Source organism: Hemicordylus capensis, chromosome 1 (assembly GCF_027244095.1).
Source record: "Hemicordylus capensis ecotype Gifberg chromosome 1, rHemCap1.1.pri, whole genome shotgun sequence".
NCBI classification, from domain to species: Eukaryota; Metazoa; Chordata; class Lepidosauria; order Squamata; family Cordylidae; genus Hemicordylus; species Hemicordylus capensis.
This window is the reverse complement of record NC_069657.1, coordinates 134,429,282-134,452,354: the sequence shown is the minus strand read 5'-3', so window position 1 is coordinate 134,452,354 and position 23,073 is coordinate 134,429,282. Positions and strand designations below refer to the sequence as shown.

The 23,073-nt window shown below is 45.9% G+C and overlaps 1 protein-coding gene across 5 annotated transcripts in view; it reads right to left on the bottom strand.

The window, feature by feature from the left end:
* The window catches only part of IRF7 (interferon regulatory factor 7), a 31,458-nt gene extending 14,699 nt beyond the window's left edge, over window positions 1–16,759 (bottom strand). Inside the window, exons 1-9 of one of the 5 annotated variants that reach the window (XM_053287663.1) lie at window positions 16,536–16,759; window positions 14,835–14,980; window positions 12,642–12,753; window positions 10,827–10,989; window positions 10,052–10,244; window positions 9,296–9,478; window positions 5,925–6,028; window positions 2,403–2,454; window positions 809–946 (exon numbers count right to left, since the gene is read on the bottom strand). In XM_053287663.1, coding sequence (XP_053143638.1) covers window positions 809–946; window positions 2,403–2,454; window positions 5,925–6,028; window positions 9,296–9,478; window positions 10,052–10,244; window positions 10,827–10,989; window positions 12,642–12,664 — 856 coding nt within the window. In that variant the 5' untranslated portion in view covers window positions 12,665–12,753; window positions 14,835–14,980; window positions 16,536–16,759. Of the gene's footprint in view, window positions 1–808; window positions 947–2,402; window positions 2,455–5,924; window positions 6,029–9,295; window positions 9,479–10,051; window positions 10,245–10,826; window positions 10,990–12,641; window positions 12,754–14,834; window positions 15,001–15,945; window positions 15,990–16,535 lie in introns of those variants that run through there. The other 4 variants (XM_053287664.1, XM_053287667.1, XM_053287666.1 and 1 more) reach the window with 4 other exon arrangements.
* Window positions 16,760–23,073: the final 6,314 nt, after the last annotated feature.

The window sequence follows — 23,073 nt, the reverse complement described above, 5'->3', positions numbered from 1 at the left end:
GTGCGCACACAGTGCCTTGATTCTGCCACCCAGAACAAAATTCATTCCACACAGAGATGAAAATAATTAGAGGGACCACTGGTCCTAAGCCAACAGATGCAAGTCTGGATTTCATGGGCATCATCCAGACCAATTAGTCATGACTACAGACCATTGAAATCAACGAGACAAGCTAGTCATGGCAGTCTGTATACTGCCCCATGGCACTAATCCTCCCCACCGCAAAGTATTTTTTGCTTCATGCTGGGAACAGTCTTTCCTTCCTCCCACCTGTACCGCTGGAAAGAAAGGACACAGGAGAAGCAATTCATGCAGCTACACTGTACAGAACAATCAGTACACTGCAGAACAGAGGTACCACTTATCTGTAGGTCTCCTCACACAATGGATGCAGAGAGCATCCACAGAGGAAAGCTGGGCTTGTGGTAGCAAGCATGACTTGTCCCCTTCGCTAAGCAGGGTCTACCCTGGTTGCATATGAATTGGAGAATAGAATGTGAGCACTGTAAGATATTTCCCTCAGGGAATGGAGCTGCTGCCTCTGGGAAGAGCAGGAAGTTTCAAGTTCCCTTCCTGGCTTCTCCAAGAAAGGGCTGAGAGAGATTCCTGCCTGCAACCCTGGAGAAGCCGCTGCCAGTCTGAGAAGACAATACTCAGCTAGACCAACCAATGGTCTAACTCAGTATATGGCAGCTTCCTATGATGCAAAGTCTGAACATGGGAAATCACACATGCAAGTGAAACAGCCTCTGCACAGTAAGCATTTACCATTAGTCAGCAGTGTTTGCAACCATAGATCTAAACCTACCTAAGAGATTATCAGAGTCTCCAGCCAGGGGAGGAGCCCATGAGACCTGCTGATTCAAGTTCAGCCTGGTTTGCTGCATGAGCCATTCTATTATATCTTCAGACTGGCCAAAGTTTTCTGCTGGGTTCCCACTTGGCCCTATAGCACAAACATGAACATTTTGTTAATACAGTTTTTTTAAAAACCCACAAAAACTTATGCCACCTCTCAGGACTACCAGCTTCCATACACATCATTTTACAGAGGCAGAATCTTTCTGTGCTCACTGGGCTAAAGAGCTGACACACCACCTCACCTACCTGTGCCAGATGGAAGTTATGCCAATGTGATATGAAGCAAACTGGCCAAGTACCAGCTAAGCACAAGTGCTTGATTGACCTATGTGATCTGCACTGGAATTGCAGTTATCTTGGCCCCCTGCTCTGTGTCAATGAGCATCTATACCAGGCCTGCTCAATTTAGGCCCCCAGGTGTTTTTTGGACTACAACTCCCATAATCCCCATCTTCAGCAGCCAACAGTTGGGGATTATGGGAGCTGTAGGCCAATATCTGCATAAGGGCCAAAGTTGAGCAGCCGTGTGTTCTAGACAAACTACAGGCATGATCAGTGGTGCATCTAGGTAACTGTAGTCTACTCAGTAGTCACTACGTATAAGGGACAGGGTGAAAGTGTGAAGCAGGGGCACATTATGCAGCCACCAGTCCCTAGACTATGCAACTATAAACTACTTGTTCATCTTTTCTTAAAAACACAGGGACAACCCCAGCACTGATTTTGAGAGCTGCATGCCATAGCTCAGAGGATCCCAACCTTCAGCTCTTATTGTGACTGGGGATGATGGCAGTCCAAGCACATGTGGGAACTCGAGGCAGAGAGCCCCTGCCAATATCTTATGCACATCTTCAGCAAGAATTAAGAACTGAGTCCAATCATAGGCCCATTTAGTGCAGAATCACCACACCCAGCACTGGGCAAATGTCCCTGGAAAGCACCCAAACTGGGCATGATGGCATCATCCATCTCCTCTTTGTCTCAAGCATCTGTGAGTAGAGATGCACCACTTCAGAACAAGGAGATCTCTTGACTGTTGCCTACTAGGGCCAATAGTTGCTGATGGATCTATCCTCCACGAGTTTGTCCAAACTTCAAAAGGAGTGTCTAAAAGCTAGTTCACAAGACAAAGCCACATGATGCATGGTCATCTGCCACCATCGGTTTCAAATACAGAGTGCTGCTGCAGATATTGCACCAAGTATAGGAACAGGAAAGATGTTATGAATTGGGTAGACATTTTGGGTTTGTTTTTCTGAAGTTTCCATGTTAAAATTTAAAGCAGACCTTTTCCTGTTGAAATGCTCCAACTTAAAATAGTACAACCCAAAAATATTAAGCTTCACACAGAGAACTGTACTGAGCAAGTCACTTATTTCTCAGTTTCCCCCATCTGTGAAATGAATAACTTATACAGGTTGCTTTATAAAAGGTGCATGCTGTCAAATATGTCTAATAAGGTGTTCTAAACATCTGCACCAATTGACATTTAGGGTAATAAAATGTAAATGAGCAATCACAAAATCAGATTGTCAGCTTACCTGGGACTGGATTTTCCAGTGACAGAGTTCCCAAAACAACATCTATCTCCTCCTGTGAACCAGACAAAGTTCTGTCAGACCTTTTTGTTTCCTGCATGCTGTTCTCGCCATTTTTGGATTGAGCACTGAAGCTCATCCCAGGATCTTTAACCCTTTTATTCTCTCTCCCTCTCCCTCTCCATCTCCCACACCCCTCTCTTGCTAGAGTAGCTCAGGATGGTTTACATTCAAATCAAACACACAACATTAAAATAAATATTTAAACCAATTAAAACTAGATTTCCCGGGTTTTGAAGGCCTCCAAGGAAGATAATTCTCATGTCCATGGGCCAACAACTGAGAAGGCCCAATCCCAGGTCACCACCAGATGAACTGGTGGCACCCAAAGACAGACTCCTCCTGTTGATCTTAATAAGCGGTGGGGATTTTGTAGAGAAAGGCAATCTCTCAGGTAACCAGGACCCAAGCCATTCAGGGCTTTAAAGCACTTTGCCTGGAAACATATCAGCAGCCAATGCAACTGTTTAAGAACAGGCATGATATGGTCTCTCCAGGATATCCCAGAGATCAATCTCGCTGCCCCATTTTGGACTGCACTGGGGAGTGCTAAGCACTGGGGAGTCCTAACTTGGCACAAAGGCAGCCCTATATAGAGCACGTTACAGTAGGCCAACCTGGAGGTTACCAGCTGGTGTACCACCGTTTTCAGGTCATTCTTCTCAAGGAATGGGTGGACTGTAACCTTGTCCAGACAGGAAGTTCTATCCCCTCTTGCAGATTACGAGCCCCCACAATGAGCATGTCCATCTGCTTAGATTCAGCTTCAGTTTATTATCCCTTATCCAGCCCATTACTGCCTGGAGGCAGGCATTTAAGGAACTGATGCAATTTCCCAATATTAATAAGGAGAAATTGTGTTTTCAACTGCTTGAGGTACAAGTTAGCACCTTAACTTTTAAGATGTGGTTGTACAGAATGAAGACAAACTAGTTTGGGCATTCCAAGCAAATTGCCCAGGGCTGAAATAAGGGAAGTTGCCATCAAATCTAGTCTTATGAGGTTTACATTATTTTGAGCCTCATACACTCTAAACCTCACATGTTATGAGGACCATTCATTTTAAGTGGCTCTTGTTTTATATTCATATTACAAACAGAATTTAAGTCTTTGTTGGCTAAATATCTATTCACATTACAAATTCCTTTCTTCCACATTATCTTCCATGAATACAGACAGAAGAGAGAATCAAAAGCAATTTAAGACTCTGGTTAAAACGCCAAGTATGGAAGAAAACGCACAGAAGAAAATAAGCAATACACAGTCACATTACAGATTGCATTTCAGTATGACACATTTGGAGTGTGAAAATTTTCTTAAATCCATGGCTGTTTGAGTCACAGCAAACAAAGGTAATCTAAGATTCTTAGCTGAAAACATTGAAAATAATATAGTGTAGGAACTGCTTTAAAAAAACAAGGAATCTTATGTTTGGAAAGGTAATTGAATGTATACATTTAATCAGTTGTATAAGGGCTGCCAAGGGTGAGGGGAAATGATGAAACATTAGTCAGAAATGTTTCAGAAAGTAAAGGTAAAGTGTGCCATCGAGTCGATTTCAGAGCTCTGTAGTTTTCTTTGGTAGAATACAGGAGAGATTTAACATTGCCTCCTCCTGCGCAGTAGAGATGTGCACGGTCCGGACCAGTCCGGACCGGCACCGAAGGGGGGCCCTTTCTTTTAGGGCGGGAGGGCTTTCTTACCCCTCCCGCCTCTTCACCCCCTCCAGCGCCCGTATTTAACTGAATAAGGGGGCGCTGGAAACCAGCCGCCCCCGCCGCCGCCCCCCCCAGCAGATTCTAATACAAAGGTGCCCATACACCTGCCGCCATCGCCCGCCTGCCAGCCAGCCAGCCAGCCAGCCCTCCCTCCCAGCTGCCCGCCCGCCCGAGTCCTTACCCAGCTGCAAGAGAAAACGAGAGGAGCTCCCGGACAAAGCTCCTCTCGTTAGAAAGGCCTGCTGCAGAATGAAGGCGCTTTGCGCGCGCCGCAAAGGACGCCGGAGGCCCGGTCTACCCGCCCGGAAAAGGCCGGGTAGACCGGGCCTCCGGCGATCGGAGGCCCGGTCTACCCGGCCTTTTCCCGGCGGGTAGACCGGGCCTCCGGCGTCCTTTGCGGTGCGCACATGCACGCGCGCGCAAAGCGCCTTCATTCTGCAGCAGGCCTTTCTAACGAGAGGAGCTTTGTCCGGGAGCTCCTCTCGTTTTCTCCTGCAGCTGGGTAAGGACTCGGGCGGGCGGGCAGCTGGGAGGGAGGGAGGGCTGGCTGGCGGGCGGGCGACGGCAGGGATATGGGCACCTTTGTATTAGAATCTGCTGGGGGGGCGGCGGCGGCTGGTTTCCAGCGCCCCCTTATTCAGTTAAATACGGGCACTGGAGGGGGTGAAGAGGCGGGAGGGGTAAGAAAGCCCTCCCGCCCTTAAAGTTATAACCCCCACCCGGACCCGAACCAGCAAGGGCCGAACCGGTCCGGCAGTTCGGCCATTCCTTAGAATGGCCGCCGGACCAGTTCGGACACACCCCTACTGCGCAGTATGAGATTATGCCTTTTAGCATTTTCCTACATTGTTGCTGCCTAATATAGTAGCAGCGGGGATTCAAACCAGCAACCTTCTGCTTGTTAGTCAAGCATTTCCCTGCTGCACCACTCAAGGTGACGGTTAGTGAGGCATAGACACCCTTTATTAGTGCTATGAAGCCTAAAGGAAGATTCCTGCCACATGAAGAAGACAACTGGCATCACTTATTTATTGAGGCTACTTGGCCTTTTTAATGTATTTTTATCTATTTTATCTTATGTATTTTAAATGTTTTATATTTTATCTTATGTTTTAATTGTGTAAGCCGCTTAGATTTTGATATTAAGAAGTATATAAATGCAATCAGTCAATCAATAATTCTCCTGGAAACCATCAAGGATACTTGCTGTTTGAAAAATTCTTGCTTCTAGTAGTCTCCATCAAGGGTTAAACTAGTAGTAGCTTCTCCCTTCAGTTGATCCTAGATGGTTTCCAGGAGAATTTGTAAATCATTTGGTTTATAGGGATAGTTTTGTGGAGCTCAGTTGGGAGCTGCCACAACCATGAGGAAATTTGACGGCCCATGATGTTCATGCCATGGGGCATGAGACCCGATGTCCAGTTTTTAACAGATATTGTACAGGCCTACAAAATCATACCTAATTGAAGGATTACTTCAATTAGGCTAGCTGTTCCTTGCTCCAATCCACTACCTGCATAGGCTGGAAGCAACAGCAGGAACTGGGGATTAGTGTCACAGAAATGTTAAAGAAGAATTTGGTAATGTGTGCTTCTGAGCAAATGGTGAGAGATATCATAAACAAGCAAATCCCTGGACTAGGGTTTTGCTTGCACCAGCACCACTTTTCAGGACAATCTACTGGGCAATGTAGACCAGTTCCCAACATATAGAACTTTCTTAAACCTAGTAGTTCCTAGTTTTATACCTGTACTTGATGTATGGGTTGACTCAGAGCTGGGAGTCCATCACTGTAAGGACTTATATGTACTTGATCATCTTCACAATCATTCCCGTTGCCTTGAAAAGGGGCTGGGAGAGGACAAAAGATAGAATTAGGTACAAACTGCATTTCTAGAGTGAATATCTAATCAAGGAAGCTGCATTATTTTATGTGCAAGTTACTAACTACATTTGGGAATATCATCAATTTTAATTAATTCCAAGCTAATTCTCATGGGTCACTTCTCTACCTTCAATTCTTATTGAAGTTAGTTTTGTTTATATGTTCTATTGTGTAAGGAGCAGGTATTCTGGAAATTAAAATGTTAATTTACTGCAAATCTAAGTAGTAAACTAGTAAGCATGATGTGTAATTTCCACCTTTATGCCTACAGCAAACTTCACTTCAGTCTATTTTATTATCAATATGCACAGTAATTTTATCCTTCTGCACTCAAAAAGAGTCACCTGTAGGGAGTTGTACCTGTGGATAATGCACCCTTCCTCTATCTTACCATAACTAAACAGGTTTTTTAGATTAACTTTTACAAGAGGAAGAGAGAAACCCTGTATGCTCTTCAGTCAAGCTGGATCAAGATCACACTTCAGGAGCATCAAGTCCTAAACAGGGAGATTGGGGACACCACCTAAACATCTTTTAGTCTGTGTTCCAAACACTGTATTTGGATCAACTTGGAATTCTAGTGTGCCAAACATTCCATTGTATTTATAGCTCCTTTATGTGCAGACGCCAAGCCAGACAATGCTACTCTGTAACCTTTGGGCAATTTGAAATATTTGGCTCCAAATTTTTCAGCAAAATGCTCAGTGTTATTCCGAAAAGAAAAATCTGTCCATTGACCAATAAGTGGTTAGAGCTCATAGTAAGTGATTGGGACAATCATGATCAATGATGTTAATTTGATTGATGCATATTAAGTTAGTGCAGCTGTGGCTATGGTTATAGGGTTACTTAAAGTTGCACAGCACAGGTGTGGCTGGATTATCCGATAAAGCCAGTGGCAAACATCCAGTGACAGAGTGGGGACGAGCCAGGAAGACACATCAGTGCATGGAGAGCCTTCCTAGCTGCACAGTGTCAGGGATGTGGTGGGGGAGCACATTTTGATGGTCCATTCTGCCTCCAGAAGTGCCCTATGCTGCCCAAAAATCTGTCCCCTAGGGCTATGAGGCCCTCAGGGAAATATTTTCAGCTAGCTTAAGGCATATCCAAAGGCAGAGCAGACTGTCAAAATTCAATCGCCTTGAAGTGCAAGTGGGAGCAGCAGTCACAAGCAAGTTCTCCCCCCCCCCTCTCTCTCCCCCTCCAGTGCAAGCTCATCTTTATAGCACATCTACTGCCCTTGATGCCAACCAGTATTCCTAATGCTGACTGTGAAGAACAGCAGCAACTGCATCTTCCTAATGTTGCATATTCTAAACCCATCTTTGGAACAGTTAATATCCCATTTAAAATTTGCTTTGCCTAAATGCAAGGTCTTTTCAAACCTTAAGACCTAGTCTTAAAAGAATAATTTAATAATTAAATAATCCCTACAACCACATACAAATAATTTAATCTACTGTTGTTTTTTTAAGTTAAGTTAAATCTTTGGCTGAATAAGAACTTAAGATGTTAAGTTGTAAGCTTAACTATAACTACATGCACAATTAGTTCCATCTTGTGGGCGGAGGGGACTTGTATGTTGCACACTAATGCATACAAGAGAGCCCCATTAATGTTTAAAAAGAAAGATGTAAAAAGGCAAAGAGCCAGTTTGGACAATATATCCCACTGGCCTACCAAATTATGTGGGAACGAGCATGCACACATTTCCCTGGCACTCTGCCTCATGAGAACATAAGAACAGCCCTGCTGGATCAGGCCCAAGGCCCATCTAGTCCAGCATCCTGTTTTGCACAGTGGCCCACCAGATGCCTCTGGAAGCCACAGGCAGGAGTTGATGGCATGCCATCTCTCCTGCTGTTACTCCCCTGCAACTGGTACTCAAAGGCATCCTGCCCTTGAGGCTGGAGGTGGCCTATAGCCCTCCAACTAATAGCCGTTGATAGACCTCTCCTCCATGAAGTTATCCAAACCCTTCTTAAAACCATCCAGGTTGTTGGATGTTACCATATCTTGTGGCAGAGAATTCCACAAGTGGATTATGCATTGTGTGAAAAAAATACTTCTGTTTGTTGGTCCTATATTTCCTGGCAATAATTTTATGGGATAACCCCTGGTTCTACTGTTATGGGAGAGGGAGAAGAACTTCTCTCTATCCACTTTCTCCACACCATGCATGAATTTATAGACCTCTATCATGCCTCCCTGCAGTCGTCTTTTTTTCTAAACTAAAAAGCCCCAAGTGTTGTAGCCTTGCCTCATAAGAAAGGTGCTCTAGGCCCCTGATCATCTTGGTTGCCCTCTTCTGCACCTTTTCCAGTTCTACAATGTCCTTTTTTAGATGTGGTGACCAAAATTGTATGCAGTACTCAAAGCGTGGTCACACTATAGTTTTGTATAAGGGCATTATAATATTAGCCGTTTTATTTTCAGTCCCCTTCCTAATGACCCCTAGCATGGAATTGGCCTTTTTCACATAAGAAGGTGAGAGAGGGTAACATCCAGGCCAGCCCTTGCCACACACATTAAAGTAGTATTTAAATCTGGTAGGGATGGAAAATTCAGACATTCTTACCCCCACTGCATGTGGCGATGTGACAGCACAACGATGGGGAACTCCTCACAGGGAGAGGCTGGTCAAACCTTTCATCCAAAGCAACCCAAAGCTCCTTCACTAGGGGGGCAATTCTGAACAGAGTGGGGTAGCAAGGGCCGTTTAACCCTTTCCTTGGTTACTAATTCCCCACTCCAAATTCACCCTCCTCACTCCCTGCCTCAAAATGCCAAGGAGCCTCAGCCAATTACAGTTCCTGAGGGTGTTTTCTGTAGGGCTATGCACAGAATGGTATGTATTTCCTTGGTCTATTCATCATTTAGATATTGCTAAGATATATCAAAGTGGTCAAGAATTGAATTCCTTTAAAAAAACTGTAACAAAGGAGGGCTATTAATTGCAGACCCTCAAGTTATTTTGCAGCTATTCTGATTTATAGCTAATCAATATTATTACTTGCAGAGGTATCTTGCCAGCTAAATCCTGGGACTAAAAAGCTTCTTCAGCCCCACTTAGCTTAATTGGGAGGGGAGAAAGATGCAAGGCAAGGTTACCTGCTCCACAATGAGTGTATATGCCAAGCTCTACAGTGGACAACAGTATCTGACCAATCAATTGACCAGCATCCCAGCCCTACCTGATCACAAGATTTTCAGGAATGCCCTTGAAACATTACCAGAGTTTGCAGCCCATATTCCATATGAGTAGGAATCCATATTTTTTTGCAGCATATCAAATGCTCCCAAGACACAGGTGCCTTTGCAAAGATAATTTAGAGCAATGTTCTTGTCAGTGATTGATTTTAAAGCCTTTAAAAGAGTCGAACCACACATGATGCTAGAAGCATCATCAGGGCTTCCTTTAAAAAAAAAAAAATTAAAATAGCAGTTTGGTGGACAATGTTCAGTGTTTGCAGAACAAGGGGAAAAAAGAGGACTAAGTACTCTTCCCTGATCCACGGTCCTGGGTGTTTTTCACACAGGGCTTTTAGCTCACATCCTCTCTGGAATGGAGGGTGTGCGTTCAAATATTGGCCAGATTTACCCCAAAGTCTCTGTGAACTATCGGGGAGCACTTCACACACAATTCAGGTTTTTCATTGTGTAGCCCGATTTATAACTGGGGTAAAAAAAAAAATCCACTTTTTGCATCGTTTTTTTGGGCAACTTCAAACTCGCAGTAAACCTGTGGTAAAGCCTGCTGTGTGAAAACACACCCTGACTGGGTCCCTCGCAGCTGCTATTTCAATGTTAATGGGAGCCAAAACACACGGATACTTTATTGTCTCTAGCATTACATGCTGTTTGATCTTTAAGTTGTGGATTCTCCTCCCCACTTCTTTTGGTGGTGGGGGAATCCCTCTCAGAGCTATCAAGCAAATGAGACAAGAACATAGAATTCCTGTAAGTCCCTCTATCCCCATTATCCTTACTTTTATCAGAAGAAGAATTAGTAGTTGATGCAGTGCAGGTGTTGAGAGGGAGAATTCTGTACACACGATAGGGATCGGGGTCTTTATACTCCGCTACCAGTGTAAACCTCTTTGTACTCTCCAAGGCACAGCGGAAGTTGGTTTTCCATTTGGATGATGTTCCAGTGTGCTTTCCACTGAAGATAGCATACGCCTTTCCACATGGAGAAACAGGAAAGAAGAGACGGAAGGATGAAGGCTGCCCTGAGGGAAGTCAGGTTCCATGTTGCAACTGGTACTCAGCAGTTGGTAGCCTTAGGGTGGCTCCTCATGCACCTCTGCCACACCAGAGTCCACATTCTTTGGTAAGTGTGGCACTTTGTCCTAACATGCACATGCAAAACATCTATTTCAAGCATCTTGCAGTGACTCAAAAGGGCAGCTCATGACCAGAAATGGTCGTTTTGTAGTTTTTATGCATGGCCCCTGTTAACTGGGCAGAGAGGCACCTTTGAAAGTGGGGGCACTCATGTTTAACCAGGAGAAGAACTACCCACCCCCCTATAAGGCAGAAGGAGAGCAATATATCTTCAGCAGCTGTTGCTGGTATGTTCCTTTCTAGACCGTGAGCCCCTTTGAAACAGGCAACTTCTTATTCTTTTCACATGTAAAGCACTTTGAGAACTGTTTTGTTGAAAAGCTGTAAATAAGCTTTTAAGCTTCTAAATAAATACCACCACCTAAGATTATCATTTTTGACACATGAGAAGCCAGTTTTGGTGGAAGGGATCCATACCTCAAAAATCTTGTAATCGTCAGCCACTAGGCTCTTCCTCGCATGGTGTTTCCAAGTGATACGAAAGGTCGTGTGGCTCTCATCCAACCAGTATAAGCCTTCATACTTTCCACTGTCAATCTCATTAACCAGCCAGTCAAAGAAACGGGGCCTTTGATGGCCTCTACAAGAGCAACGAGCAAAATTTAGCTTCTGAGCAAATACCCCAAGAACCACTACAACAAGCATAAGAGCAACGATACTGGACGTACTGAGGGTGCATGTAACAGGGTCTTGGAAATCACTTGTGGAAAACCTCTGGCAAAAAAGAGTTGAGAGAGAGAGAGAGAGAGAGAGAGAGAGAGAGAGAGAGAGAGAGAGAGAGATGCTAATTTCTAGGGATGTGCGAGCTGGCTTGAGGTCAAGCCAGCTTGCACTCAAACTGGCTCTTCCTCAAGCTGGACTGGGCCCAGTTCGGCTTGAGGTTGAGCTGGTTAGGGCCAGTGTACATGTGCGGCGGCCTGAAAAATGGCTACTGCAGAGAGGCCTGGAACAGGCTGAAAACAGACTAAGACTGGGGGAGGCCAATGGAGGGGAGGGAGAAGTAAACTCAGGAGACCCTCCCCCTCATGGCAACAACCCCCAAAGCCCTTCAATGGCGGTAAATCCACCAACTTCATTTGTTTCTGTTCCCCTCGCACCAAGCCGAGTCCTTGGTTTGGACTTGAGCCTGACCAAGCCTGGCTCCCAAACTGGTTCGGACTTGTGCTGGACCAAGCCCAGCTCTAGTGTGTCCAAAACCAGACCCCACCTAGTTCAAGTCCTGTTCTATTCAGTCCGTTTTAAACTCTTGCCTCACTCTACGGTCTCAGCTTTCAGTGTTACAGCCCTGTAGATTCCACAGCTAGAGAAGCCCATGAATAAGCAGCTCATGCGTAGGAGGAAGCTTGCTACAGGTGAGCATCCCAGCAGCTATAGTGATTTACTTGGCTGAAAGAACTAGCTGTGTTTCTTATTACTGTCACAAAGTTGTGGAAGAAGGTAGTACAAGGATTATGAAACCGGACTTTTACATGTGATGCAACTATCATTAGTGATATTAAATTCTCATTAGTGTAGCAGAGTGCAAAAAAAAAAAAGAAAGGTAAATTATTTTACCATTTTGTCTATACTGTTCAGTATGAATTCCTGAAGAAGTCAATTTATTTGCTTTAAAACCAAAGACCAATCCAAATCATAGTTCATAATAGGAGAGTTGTTTAATGAACAGACTCAACTAGCAAGCAACATATTTACATTGGTTTGCTTTGGAACTGGGCTCAGCAAACCAAGCTATTTCCCAAAAGCAAAGATGGGAAAGCAATTCCCACTTTCTTCATCACTTGGGATGCTTCAATGGCAGAGCCTTTGGGAAACCTAGCCTTTCCAGAGATACTAGAGTCCATAAGGACAAATCCCTATTGTGCACAAGGGAGAAGATTGTTCAGACTGTAGAAGGGAGCTTTCAGGCTATCGTTTCCCAAGTTTAGATGAACACAGGTTTTGTTACAAACCAGGAAAGGAAGCTTTCCATTTCCTCACCTGATGTGCAAGAGAGTGGGGAGAGCATGCAAACCTGAGGCTCATGCTAATAACAAACTAGTATTAGTAACATCAGGATCATGTCAGATGCAGCATGTTCAAGGCTATTCATGTGAAATTGCCCTTCTAAACAACCTAGCAAATATTCACATAGTTACTAGAGCCGATATGGCTAAATGCAGCATAGTGCATAAAAACCCAGTCTTCCCCCGCCCCACAGTTTTACACACATCTCACTGCCACAGGGGAACTCACCTTTCATTTGTAGATGCAGCCATTGTATCTTGAGGAACTTGGACGTCTGCACACGTCTGGCCTTGGACTTAATGTTGTCTTGGAGATTAATGAAGAAAATCCCAAGTGGACTCTGTAGAAGACAGAGGAAAACAGAAGGGGTAACCAAAATCAGCAGACTTGGTAGATTTGGTATGCTTTGTTGGGTATTACAGCTTAGCTACCACATGGTTCAGCTGCAACCAAGTGAACACAAAGACAGGCGGGGGTAGGAACACCAGCTTTTGCCTCTCACACCCAGCACAGGCATAGGAGCTGAAGAACTGCCACAACTGTGTGGGCCAGAAGTTATCTGGCCAATTGGCACTCTAGTCCCGAGCCATACAAGGGCTTAAGGAAAGAATCAGCAACTTGGATTTGGCCTGTAAACAGACTGGCTGCAGGTGTCACCCACCAGGAGCATATATGCCAACGCTGGTTGGAATGTAACTGGTTGCCAACCTGGCTGCTGCATTTGGACCAAATGAAGCTCCTCAGCTGTCTAAGGACACCCTGCATGCAGTGCCTTGCAATAGTCCAGTCAAGAAGTCACATGTCCAGCATGGGCAAGGTCACTCTTGTCCAAGAAGGCGTGCAGCTGCATCAGCCAAAGTCAACGATAAGCACACCCCAAGCCATAAACCTCCACCCAAAAGCCAGAAGGGCTCCCAAACTGCTCTTTTAAGGAGAGTGCACCTCCACCCAGAGGTGAAGCATTTTCACTTCTTCTCCAGTTCTAGGCCATCCACCATGAGCAACTCTGTCTTGTCTGGACCGAGTTTCCATTTATTCACTCTGCCTGTTAAAATGTGGCCAGTAATTCAAGGAGGAAAACCACCACAGCTGGTCAGATAGAAAGGGGAAATAGAACCACGTGTCATTCACATACTGATGACTACCTCAACCAGTGATTTCCTACAGATGTTAAGAGACAGTACTAGTACTATTTATATCCTGTCCTTCAAACAAGTGTAGGGATTCCCTCCTCACACCCGCATTTTGTGCTTACAATAATCCTACAAGGCAAGTTAGGCCAAGAGATTATGACCAGAATCCCTCTAGCAGGGATTCCTAGATGTTGTTGACTACAACTCCCATAATCTCCAAGCAAAAACCATTGCAGCTGGGGATTCTGGGAGTTGTAGTCAACAGCATCTGGGAATCCCTGTTGGAGGGAACACTGACTGTGACTGGCCCAAGATCATCACCCCGAGATTCATGGCTGGAGGGTGTCACTAGTCCTAGACTCTAGCCACTACACCACACTGGCCTCCATCAATTATATTAAAGGTATTTATTCCCCGCTTTTCAACAAAAAGTTCTCAAAGCAGGTGGCTCAAGCAATGGCTCCGCTTGAGGCAACTCCAAGACACCACTGCGCTGTTGTGTTGCCAGCAGGTGGCGCCAACTCCACCTCCCTGTCACACATGCCCCTTCTCCATCTCCGGGCTGCTTTACCAGCCAAGCAGCCACAATTTTAAATTGCAGACTGACAGCAGAACCAAGGGAGGTACTTCTAACACAGAATGCTGTGTTGCTGCTTGGCTAGCTGCATGGCTTTCTCCCCACCCCTGCTGAGAAGTCTTGCTGCCCCTAGTATGGGGCTGCCTCCAGGCACTCCTGTGCAATGCCTCCTTTCTAACTTCTTTCAAACCCCTTCTTAAAACCCACATTTCCCACAAAGCTTTTGGCACGCTGTAGTAGGGAATGGGGGCTAAACTCAAGTACAGTACACATAACTGAAACACTCACATATTCTTCCCCCACTTACTTTTGCCTCCATTCCCCTCCTTCTGTTTTCCTTGTGCGTTGATCTCTAGATTGCAAAGCAATCAAGAGAGGAGAGCTAGTCTTGTGGTAGCAAGCATGACTTGTCCCCTTAGCTAAGCAGGGTCCACCCTGGTTGCATATGAATGGGAGACTAGAAGTATGAACACTGTAAGGTATTCCCCTCAGGGGATGGAGCCGCTCTGGGAAGAGCATCTAGGTTCCAAGTTCCCTCCCTGGCAGCATCTCCAAGATAGGGCTGAGAGGGATTCCTGCCTGCAACCTTGGAGAAGCCGCTGCCAGTCTTTGAAGACAATACTGAGCTAGATGGACCAATGGTCTGATTCAGCATATGGCAGCTTCCTATGTTCCAAGCCAGAGACCTGCAGCTAGCCTGTCCTCACATACCTTGGGAAGCGCTCCAGAAAGCCCTGTGTCAATAATGATCATAAAGAGGCACTTAAAAGCTGGAGTAGATGGCCACAGCTGCTTCATAGACAGAGTCGCATGCGACATGCATGCTTCTAGGAAGTTCTTTCAACATTTCAAAGATCCTGGCAATATGAAATAAAGCCTCAGGAGACCATATAATAAAAAGAAACAGAAGGAAAGATTAAGTGCTGGTTTCTCTTTATGCAGTTACCTTGATTTGCATCTAGAAAGGAATGCAGTTACCTGCGTGGATTGACAGACCCTATTTTTTCAAGTGAACCAAGCAAAGCTGTTGCAGCTGCTCCCCCCCCCCCGCCCCCTATGCGTCCCAGTTCATTCTTTGGTTTCACATATCCTCTTACTCAGCCTCCTGCCTGTTCTGCTTACCGAGACTAACTTTGCAAAGTAGCAGGTTGAGATGGGCAAACAAGCACACTTTGTGGACTCAAAAGGGACAGCGCCACCTCTGGGAAAGGACCTGGCAGCTTTCCCTGCCTGCAAACACACTGCAATTATAGACAGTCTATCCGTTCTAAACAAGCAGTGCTTCCTTTGGATGACGGTAATCAGGATTCCCCTTGATGATGCAACTAATGAGGTGGGGACAGTTTAGACAGCAATTGTTGCATTAGTCTCAATGTGCGGGGGGGGGGGGGAAGGATGGAATTTTATTTTATTAGACCAAGTTGCGTGGATGTGAGATCCTAGTTTGTGTCTACACCCAAATCACAGATTAGCATAGAACTACAGATTTATATACTGTAACAGACATATTTGCAGCTTTTAGAGGCCTCTTTCAGCATTGCAAACATGGACTGTAAACAGATCATTAACTTGCACAAGCCTTAAGAAGCTTTATCTACTGAAAGTGCTACAGAAGAACTAGTCTGCTTCTCTTTGAATCCAAATGCCAGACTTCCTCTAAATACAACAGCATGACTTCTGCATTTTAAAGAAAATAAACAGTTGACCCAGTAATTCAGTGTGAAAGGCTTTTGACCTCTCAATGTATTATCCCCATTTTAAAAATATTAAAAATTAAAATATTAAAAAAAATTCTTGTACTAAATTACAGCATCACACTTACCAATGCACAGAAGACTTCTTTTGTGTCAGGACTGCTCATTTCAACTAGTAGAAGAGATACCTCTGAATAAATATGAAGTGCCCTTCCTTCCAAATAAGCATATACTACCCAAGTTTTGTGCAGATTTGCAGACCCTTCTACACCCCTAGGCTTTAATCGTATGGTATGTGCACCTGATTTTCCAATATATCTATCGTTGGCTTTTCAAGCATATACCACTCTGCACACGTTCGACCACCAAGTGTTGGTTGGAAGCATAGAAGCAATAGAACTGGTTCCGTTGGGATTTCCAGGGCAGCTAATCAGTGTTCAGACAGTCCCAAAACTTTGTTTTTAGAAGTTGAGCTCAACATATGCTATTGCTACTACATCAAGAAAAAATGCTCAACATATCAAAGCTCTTTACGCATTTACCCAAAGTAAAAAAAAAAAAAAGAAGAATATATAGTCTATTAAAAGCATTAGGGAACACAAGCCATTTTGTTTCACTTCTCCTGAAAATGCTCTGGCTCAACTACCCCCACCTTTTTGTTCTTTGCCTTCATATATCTCTGTCCAAGACACTCAATAAGAAGAGAAAACTCAGTTACCTTTATTACCATGGGATGATTTCGAAGGTTGTAGAGTTGCAGAAATAATCAAAACAATCCCGCCTCCTACAGCTACCTTATATATCCAGGCAGGGTTCTTGCCATTGGCTTAGAATGGCACATGGCCGTCACCGACAGCCAATCAGAAGGAATCATCTTTCGAACGGGCCAGCAAGTGTGGGGTGCCGTTTTACTTTACAGACTTTTTTTCTTCGACAGACCTTGCCGAAGCACTTCTCCACTTCCGTGATGATGCAAAGTATGACAGCTGCTGCGGCTGACCATATATGGCATTTGCTTTCCTAGGAATCACGTGATCGCCATAAGTGTTAGCTTTCATTTCTTTTGCCCGCCTCTGTAACGTCTCTCCTTTCCAATCATTTTGAGCGTTTCCCCGAAAGCTGAATTAGATGGACAAGCTGCCCTTACTTTGGAACACGGCCAGGAGCTCTCTGGAAACTGAAACTGTACTGGAGCAGAATAGGAACTTCCTTTTTTTTCCTTAAGGAAGGTAAGGTTAGGAGATCCCCTCGCCGCTTTCTGTGTGTGTGTCCATCCGTCCTACTATCAACTCTGTAATGCCTGGGCCGATTTGAACCAGAAAGCTACAGCTGTAAAGACACATGGGGGCACCCCCACGGCGTAGTTTGTGATGATGTCATCCACCGCAATTCAAGCTGGTGGATGCATGGACGTTTGAGTTGTGAAGATGGCTATTATTATTATTATTATTATTACATTTTTATATCCCGCTCTTCCTCCAAGGAGCCCAGAGCGGTGTACTACATACTTTATAGTGAAAGGAAAGTAGGTAGATTAGTTCTGACCAGAACTGCTTGTAAAAAACAGAAAACGTTTAACATTTAAAAAGCCAGAAACAATAAGCAAGAAAATGGACTATATGTACTTACTCAGCTTCCCTCTGCCCCCAACAAACAAACAATGGGGAGCCTGCAATCCTATGCACGGTTACTTGGAATTAAAGTTGTGTTGTCCAGCGACCACAAAGCCCTGTGGATGTCTTTGGTAGAATACAGGAGGAGTTTAGCACTGCCATCTCCAGCACAGTGTGAGATGATGCCTTTCAGCACCTTCCAATATCGCTGCTGCCCGATATAGGTATTTCCCATAGACTGGGAAACATACCAGCTGGGATTCGAACCAGCAGCCTCTTGCTTGCTAGGCAAGTCATTTCCCTGCTGTGCCAAGGTGACACTTAATTCAGTAGTACATACTTCTCAGGAGGTGTATATAAGATAGTGGAGCAAGATTGAAAACTTGTGTACATTTACTTGGGAGTAAACTGCATTGAATTAAGTGAGATTTACTACTGAGAAAACATGGGGTTGGACAGTAAATTTGCAGCCCAGTCCTACTCAGAAGTAAACCCTACTGTATCCTATGGGTTTACTCAAAGTGTACCGTGGATGTGCAAATTCTTTTTCTGAGAATGAGAAATGCCTTTTAAAATTTAGGATTAAAGACACAGACAAGGAGATCCTAAGTGGAAGCAAGGCCCCATGCGACTTATTCCTGGCAAGGGTGCACAGGACTGCAAGCTAGGGCAAGGCATTCCACAAGGCATTGCATACCGGTCCGTGAGGCATCACTTCCTTGAAACGAACATTATCCAGCAGAGAGGGCTGCCTGGAAATTAGCTCTGGAGAACTGCCAGAAATTTTTTTTAGGAGGTGTGTGGGGGTGGGGTGACAGGGGTGACCCCCTTACTAACTGCTGGTCCAGGAAACTGCGCACAAATAATGTACCGGCCCATGACTCCAAAAACGTTGAGACACACTGATATAAACAATGTGTGACCCATACAAACAATGAATGTAACAAGATTTTGCAATATATCTTTGTTTCACTGCTTCTTCTTCAGAAATACAGTGTTTCCAACCATGAATGTCTACACAGTTTCACAAAGTTGGCGTCTTCAACCTGTTTGCTGTGAAGATTCTTTATACCTTATACTTCCTCCAATCCCCGTTGCTAGAATTCTTCCAGGGGAGTGTGAATTGCTCCACAAAAACTTTTCAAAAGCTGATTTAACCAAACATTAAGAACAACACTTTTACACAAATATAATAATACAAACTTTCTACATATATGATAACAGAAACTGCATTTACCCAGGTGAATATGCCAAAACAGGACAGACATACAGCCTCCCTCTTATCAGCTTCGAGAGGCTTACTCCTAATCACTGGTATTGCTTTTAAAAGTACAGAAAGAGAGTTGCCATCCCTAAATTTCAGACAGTTGTGGTAAAATAAAATCCTGCAGAGAATTAGGACAGAGAAAGGTGTAATAGAGCATTATTTTTAAAATGTTGTAGATCCCTCTTGTCCAAGCACATACAATAACTTCAGTACAATTTCACTTCTAGATCCAATGTCATAAGGCAGAAATATGGAAGAGAGGCCCAAATGAGTGTTTAGAAACGTGAGCTGATGACAACCGCCGGAGGGACTTCTTATTACATCCTCAGTTAAACTGGAGTAAAATATTTCAGCAACTGGGAAAACCTTGCATAGCCTGTGATGTTTTGGATTGTTTAGTTTAGGGTTTTGAACTAAATTCCATAGCGGTAGAGGCATTTCCCCCCATCGGATTGGCTGCTGACTCGGGTGGTGGGCAAGGTAACCCCTATGTGGAATGGTTTTATTTGCTCAAACCATTTGGATATTCATTTATGAATTTATTCCTTTCTCTATAGGTCTCTCTGGCTAATTCCTGATCTTTGCTATGTAGACAATGTGAGATATTTTAGGGACAGGGGAAAACTTGGAAAGAGAAAAGGGAGTGGATTGCATTGCCTTCAGATGCCTACCCCTTCTGAGCCTCTCTTCAGAAAAAGAACCACATAGCTCTGGAAAGGTTGGAAAGGTCCCCTTGAATGACAGGGGGGAAACAACAGCTTCAACATTTTTGCTTAGAGGTGATCAAGCTTTAGAAATATTGCTGTCACATTTGCAGGAGTTCTTGGCGATGCCTCCCACACCCCCTTAGTCAACCCATGACATCTACCCTGCAATGAATGTCCGCTGTTAAAACTTGCCCTGCAGATTCCAGGAAGCACATTCTGCCCAAACAATATCACGATGATGGGGGGGAGGGGGGCAGAATGTAAGAGAGACTCTCAGACTCTTTCATGTGGCTGGTTACTGCTGTTGTGTAGAGGAAGTGTGGGAGAAACACAGGTCATTCTTAACAGCCCTATGATCTCTTGTATAGTTGAACAGGAAGTTGCCTGGATTAGTTACTTACAGAAACAGAGTTCTCTACACTAGGAGACTCTTCATGCAGTTGCCCTGGGCAGGTGGGGAGGGTGCAGGGGGAAGGCTGCCTTCAGCTTACCTTCCCCCCAGACGACCCAGCAGGTCCTCTTCGGCATGCCTCTCACACGCCCACACGGGCAGCCCTGCTCCATGAAGCCTGGAGCAGAGGGGAGGGATCTGGGGCTGGGATTTGTTCTGGCCTCCAGGCATCCTTCAATGCATGCACGTTGCACTGGGGATTCCCCACTCAGACAGGCACTCTCTGCACCCGCCTTGGTGACTCTTCGGGCTGCACACAGCCCGAGGAATCGCACAATTCCCAGGAGCCAGGCTGAGGGTGCAAGAGCACCCTTAACCTCGGTTAACAGCCAAGTTGATTAAGGGGGTTAGGCAGGCGGGGAGCAGAGGGAGCCACAGGGAACCCACGGCTTCTCACGACCAGCATAACCCCGCCTGGGGCAGCCCAGATAGGGTTAGGCTGGTCATGAGTGCAGCTTCTAGGTGGATTAGCGTGACCCGGTGAAATTGATGTTGTGTGAAATAGGAAAAGAGCCTATGGGAGGCAGTATCTTGAAGGCAGCAAAGGGCAAGGAATCAATGGGAACCCAGCTGTGGAAACAAAGCAAGATAGAGTGCTTACAGCTTTTCACCTGAATGTATTTACACCTACAGCCTGATCTGCCCATTATTTTTGAGCACATAAATGCTGCTTGGGATGGACTCCATATGCCATACCACCTTTCTGTCACACTATTACCCATCAACAGAACCGTCTGTGCAGACAAATAAAGCTTAAGGTCAAGGCTGCATCCCCCCCCCGCCCCCCGCTTGGTCCTGCAGGTTATGAGACCAAGGATATAGCTATTCATGTTGACTGTGTGTTGGGGGCATAGCAGGATGGGAGTGGGCCTGGGACAACAAGTGAAGCAGGGCCCCTGCCACCCCCACCTTCCTCTTCAGAGACAAGCAAGGGGGAGAGCAAAGAGCAAGCTGCTATCCTGTGGGTGCCCCCCCCTCCTGCAGGGGCCTAGGGACATTTGTTCCCCCTTGTTCAATTATAGCCACACCCCTGCTGTGTACGTGCAAGAAGTTTACTCACCTGCCTACCCCTCACTATTATCGGGCCCTACCCACATGGCGGGACATACTCTCGTTCTGGTTCTGACCAGGGAATAAATGATCTGAAGGTGGGAGAGTTTTTATCTAACTCCCTTGTCATAGACAGATCATCATCTGCTGGGGTTGAGTTTGAGTGCTCCTTCTGCTTTCTGCAGGGGTGGTGGACCGATTAGAAGGGTCTGCCCCAGAGCCTTATGGATTCGCTCCGTTTACAGAAGACCAGCACCCTCTTTGGTTTGGTGGAGCCCGTTCTGCTCCTTGGTTCCTCATGGCAATGAAACAACTCAGACGCTGGCTGGAACGACACTGGAGAAGAGTCTGGCTGAACATGGGCCAGAGCCCATTTTAGGGGCTATTCTGTGGTGGTGGGAGCAGTGCAGAAATGTTTTTTCTCCACCTCCATTGCATCTGCTCAGTGCAGGCCAGCGGAGCTGTTTCCTGTAGCAAAGTCATTGCTCCTGGGTAATGGGGCAGGATCTATTTGCAGCCTGTTATGACAAGTTTGCATGCCACTTTGCAAAGAGTCACTCGCATCACTGCCAATTTGGACTCCAAGGTTTTGGCAGTTCTGGCAAATGTGCCTTGGGTACCATCTCATCCTATTGTGTTGGGTTCTTTTCAGTTCCTGCAACCTGAGCATGTGGACAAGATCCTGGGCAGTGTGTGGGCAGCGTCATGCGCTCTGGACTCTTGCCCTTTATGGCTAATAAAATCTGCCAGTGAGGATACAGGTGTTTGGAGGCTATAATCAATGCTTCATTAATGGAGGGTAAGATACCATTGTGCCTCAGTGGTAAGATGATTATTTTAAAAGCCCTCCTATGATCCCTACAACCTGGACAACTACAGACCTGTTCCAAACCTTTTTGGGCACAGTGATAGAGCATGTGGTGGTCTCTCAGCTGCAGAGGGTCCTGGACGATTCAGACTATCTAGACCCCTTTCAACTAGCTTCCATCCTGGGTATGGGACTGACACTGCCTTGATCGCTCTAGTGAATGACCTACGCCATGAGTTTGACAAGGAGAGTGTGTCCCTGTTGGTTCTGCTATACTTCTCAGTGGCATTCAGTACCATCGACCATGCTATCCTTCTGGACCACCTCAAGAAGCTGGGGATGGGAGGCACTGCTTTGAAGTGGCTTCAATCCTTTCTTGTGGGAGGGGGGGATCCAGAAGGGGATGTTGGGACCCCTGCTTACCAGCCTCAGCAAGGTTTGATGATGTGCCTGGCAGTGGCAATCTGGCCGGAGCCTGGGGGGCCTCTCTCACCAGCCAGCACTTCCTCCCACAAGACCAGGCAAGCCTGATGTGCTCTCGGTGGCACTAGGGCCCACCGTGTGGCTTGGTGCACTGAGCTGAGCTATGGCAAGACACGTGACTGCCTGGCCTGAGAGCCGAAGCATGGGTGGCACAGGAACAACGTGGCCACACAGGGAAAGCAAGGAGCTGCAAAGGGTGGTGGGGCAGGAGCAACAGCCCACCTGGGACTGGGGCAACAGGCAGGAAGGGGCAGAATGGGAAATGTGGGGGCAGGGTTCTGAGGAGTGTCAGGCCTGTACAGGGCTACTGAAGGAAGGTGATGCCACTGGTTAGAGTGGTGTGGATACTCCTGATAAGAGGCTGAGCATTCACTGCAAGCAACCATTGGAGGAGGGCAAAGGCTGCTGGAACCCCCTTCCCAACCCTTTGAGCCAGCATGCTTAGGACAAGAGGACACTCAAGGGATTACTGCTCGACTCCTTGGCCATTGGCCTGTGAGGTAGGGATGTGTAAACCGGCTCAAGGACGAGCCAATTCGCCATAGAACTGGGCCAGCTCAAGGGCTCGCCCTGAAACTAGACCAGGTTTGCCCTCAACTTGACCTCGAGCTGAATTCCCCTGAACTGGTTAGGGGGTGGTTCTTCTTTTTTAAATTTAGACTCACCTCTGGATCCCAGAGGCGGCAGTGGCAGTTGTGTGTGTGTGGGAGGTATCTCTGCCATCTCCCCCTCACCCTGTCGGCCTTCTCCTGCTCTAGAAAGGGCAATTTTGGCCCATTTTCGGGCCATCCCGGCCCTTCCTCTGGTGGCAGTGGCCATTTTGGAGGCTACCACACATGCCCAATGGGCCCCTGCGTGGCCTGGATCATGACATGCC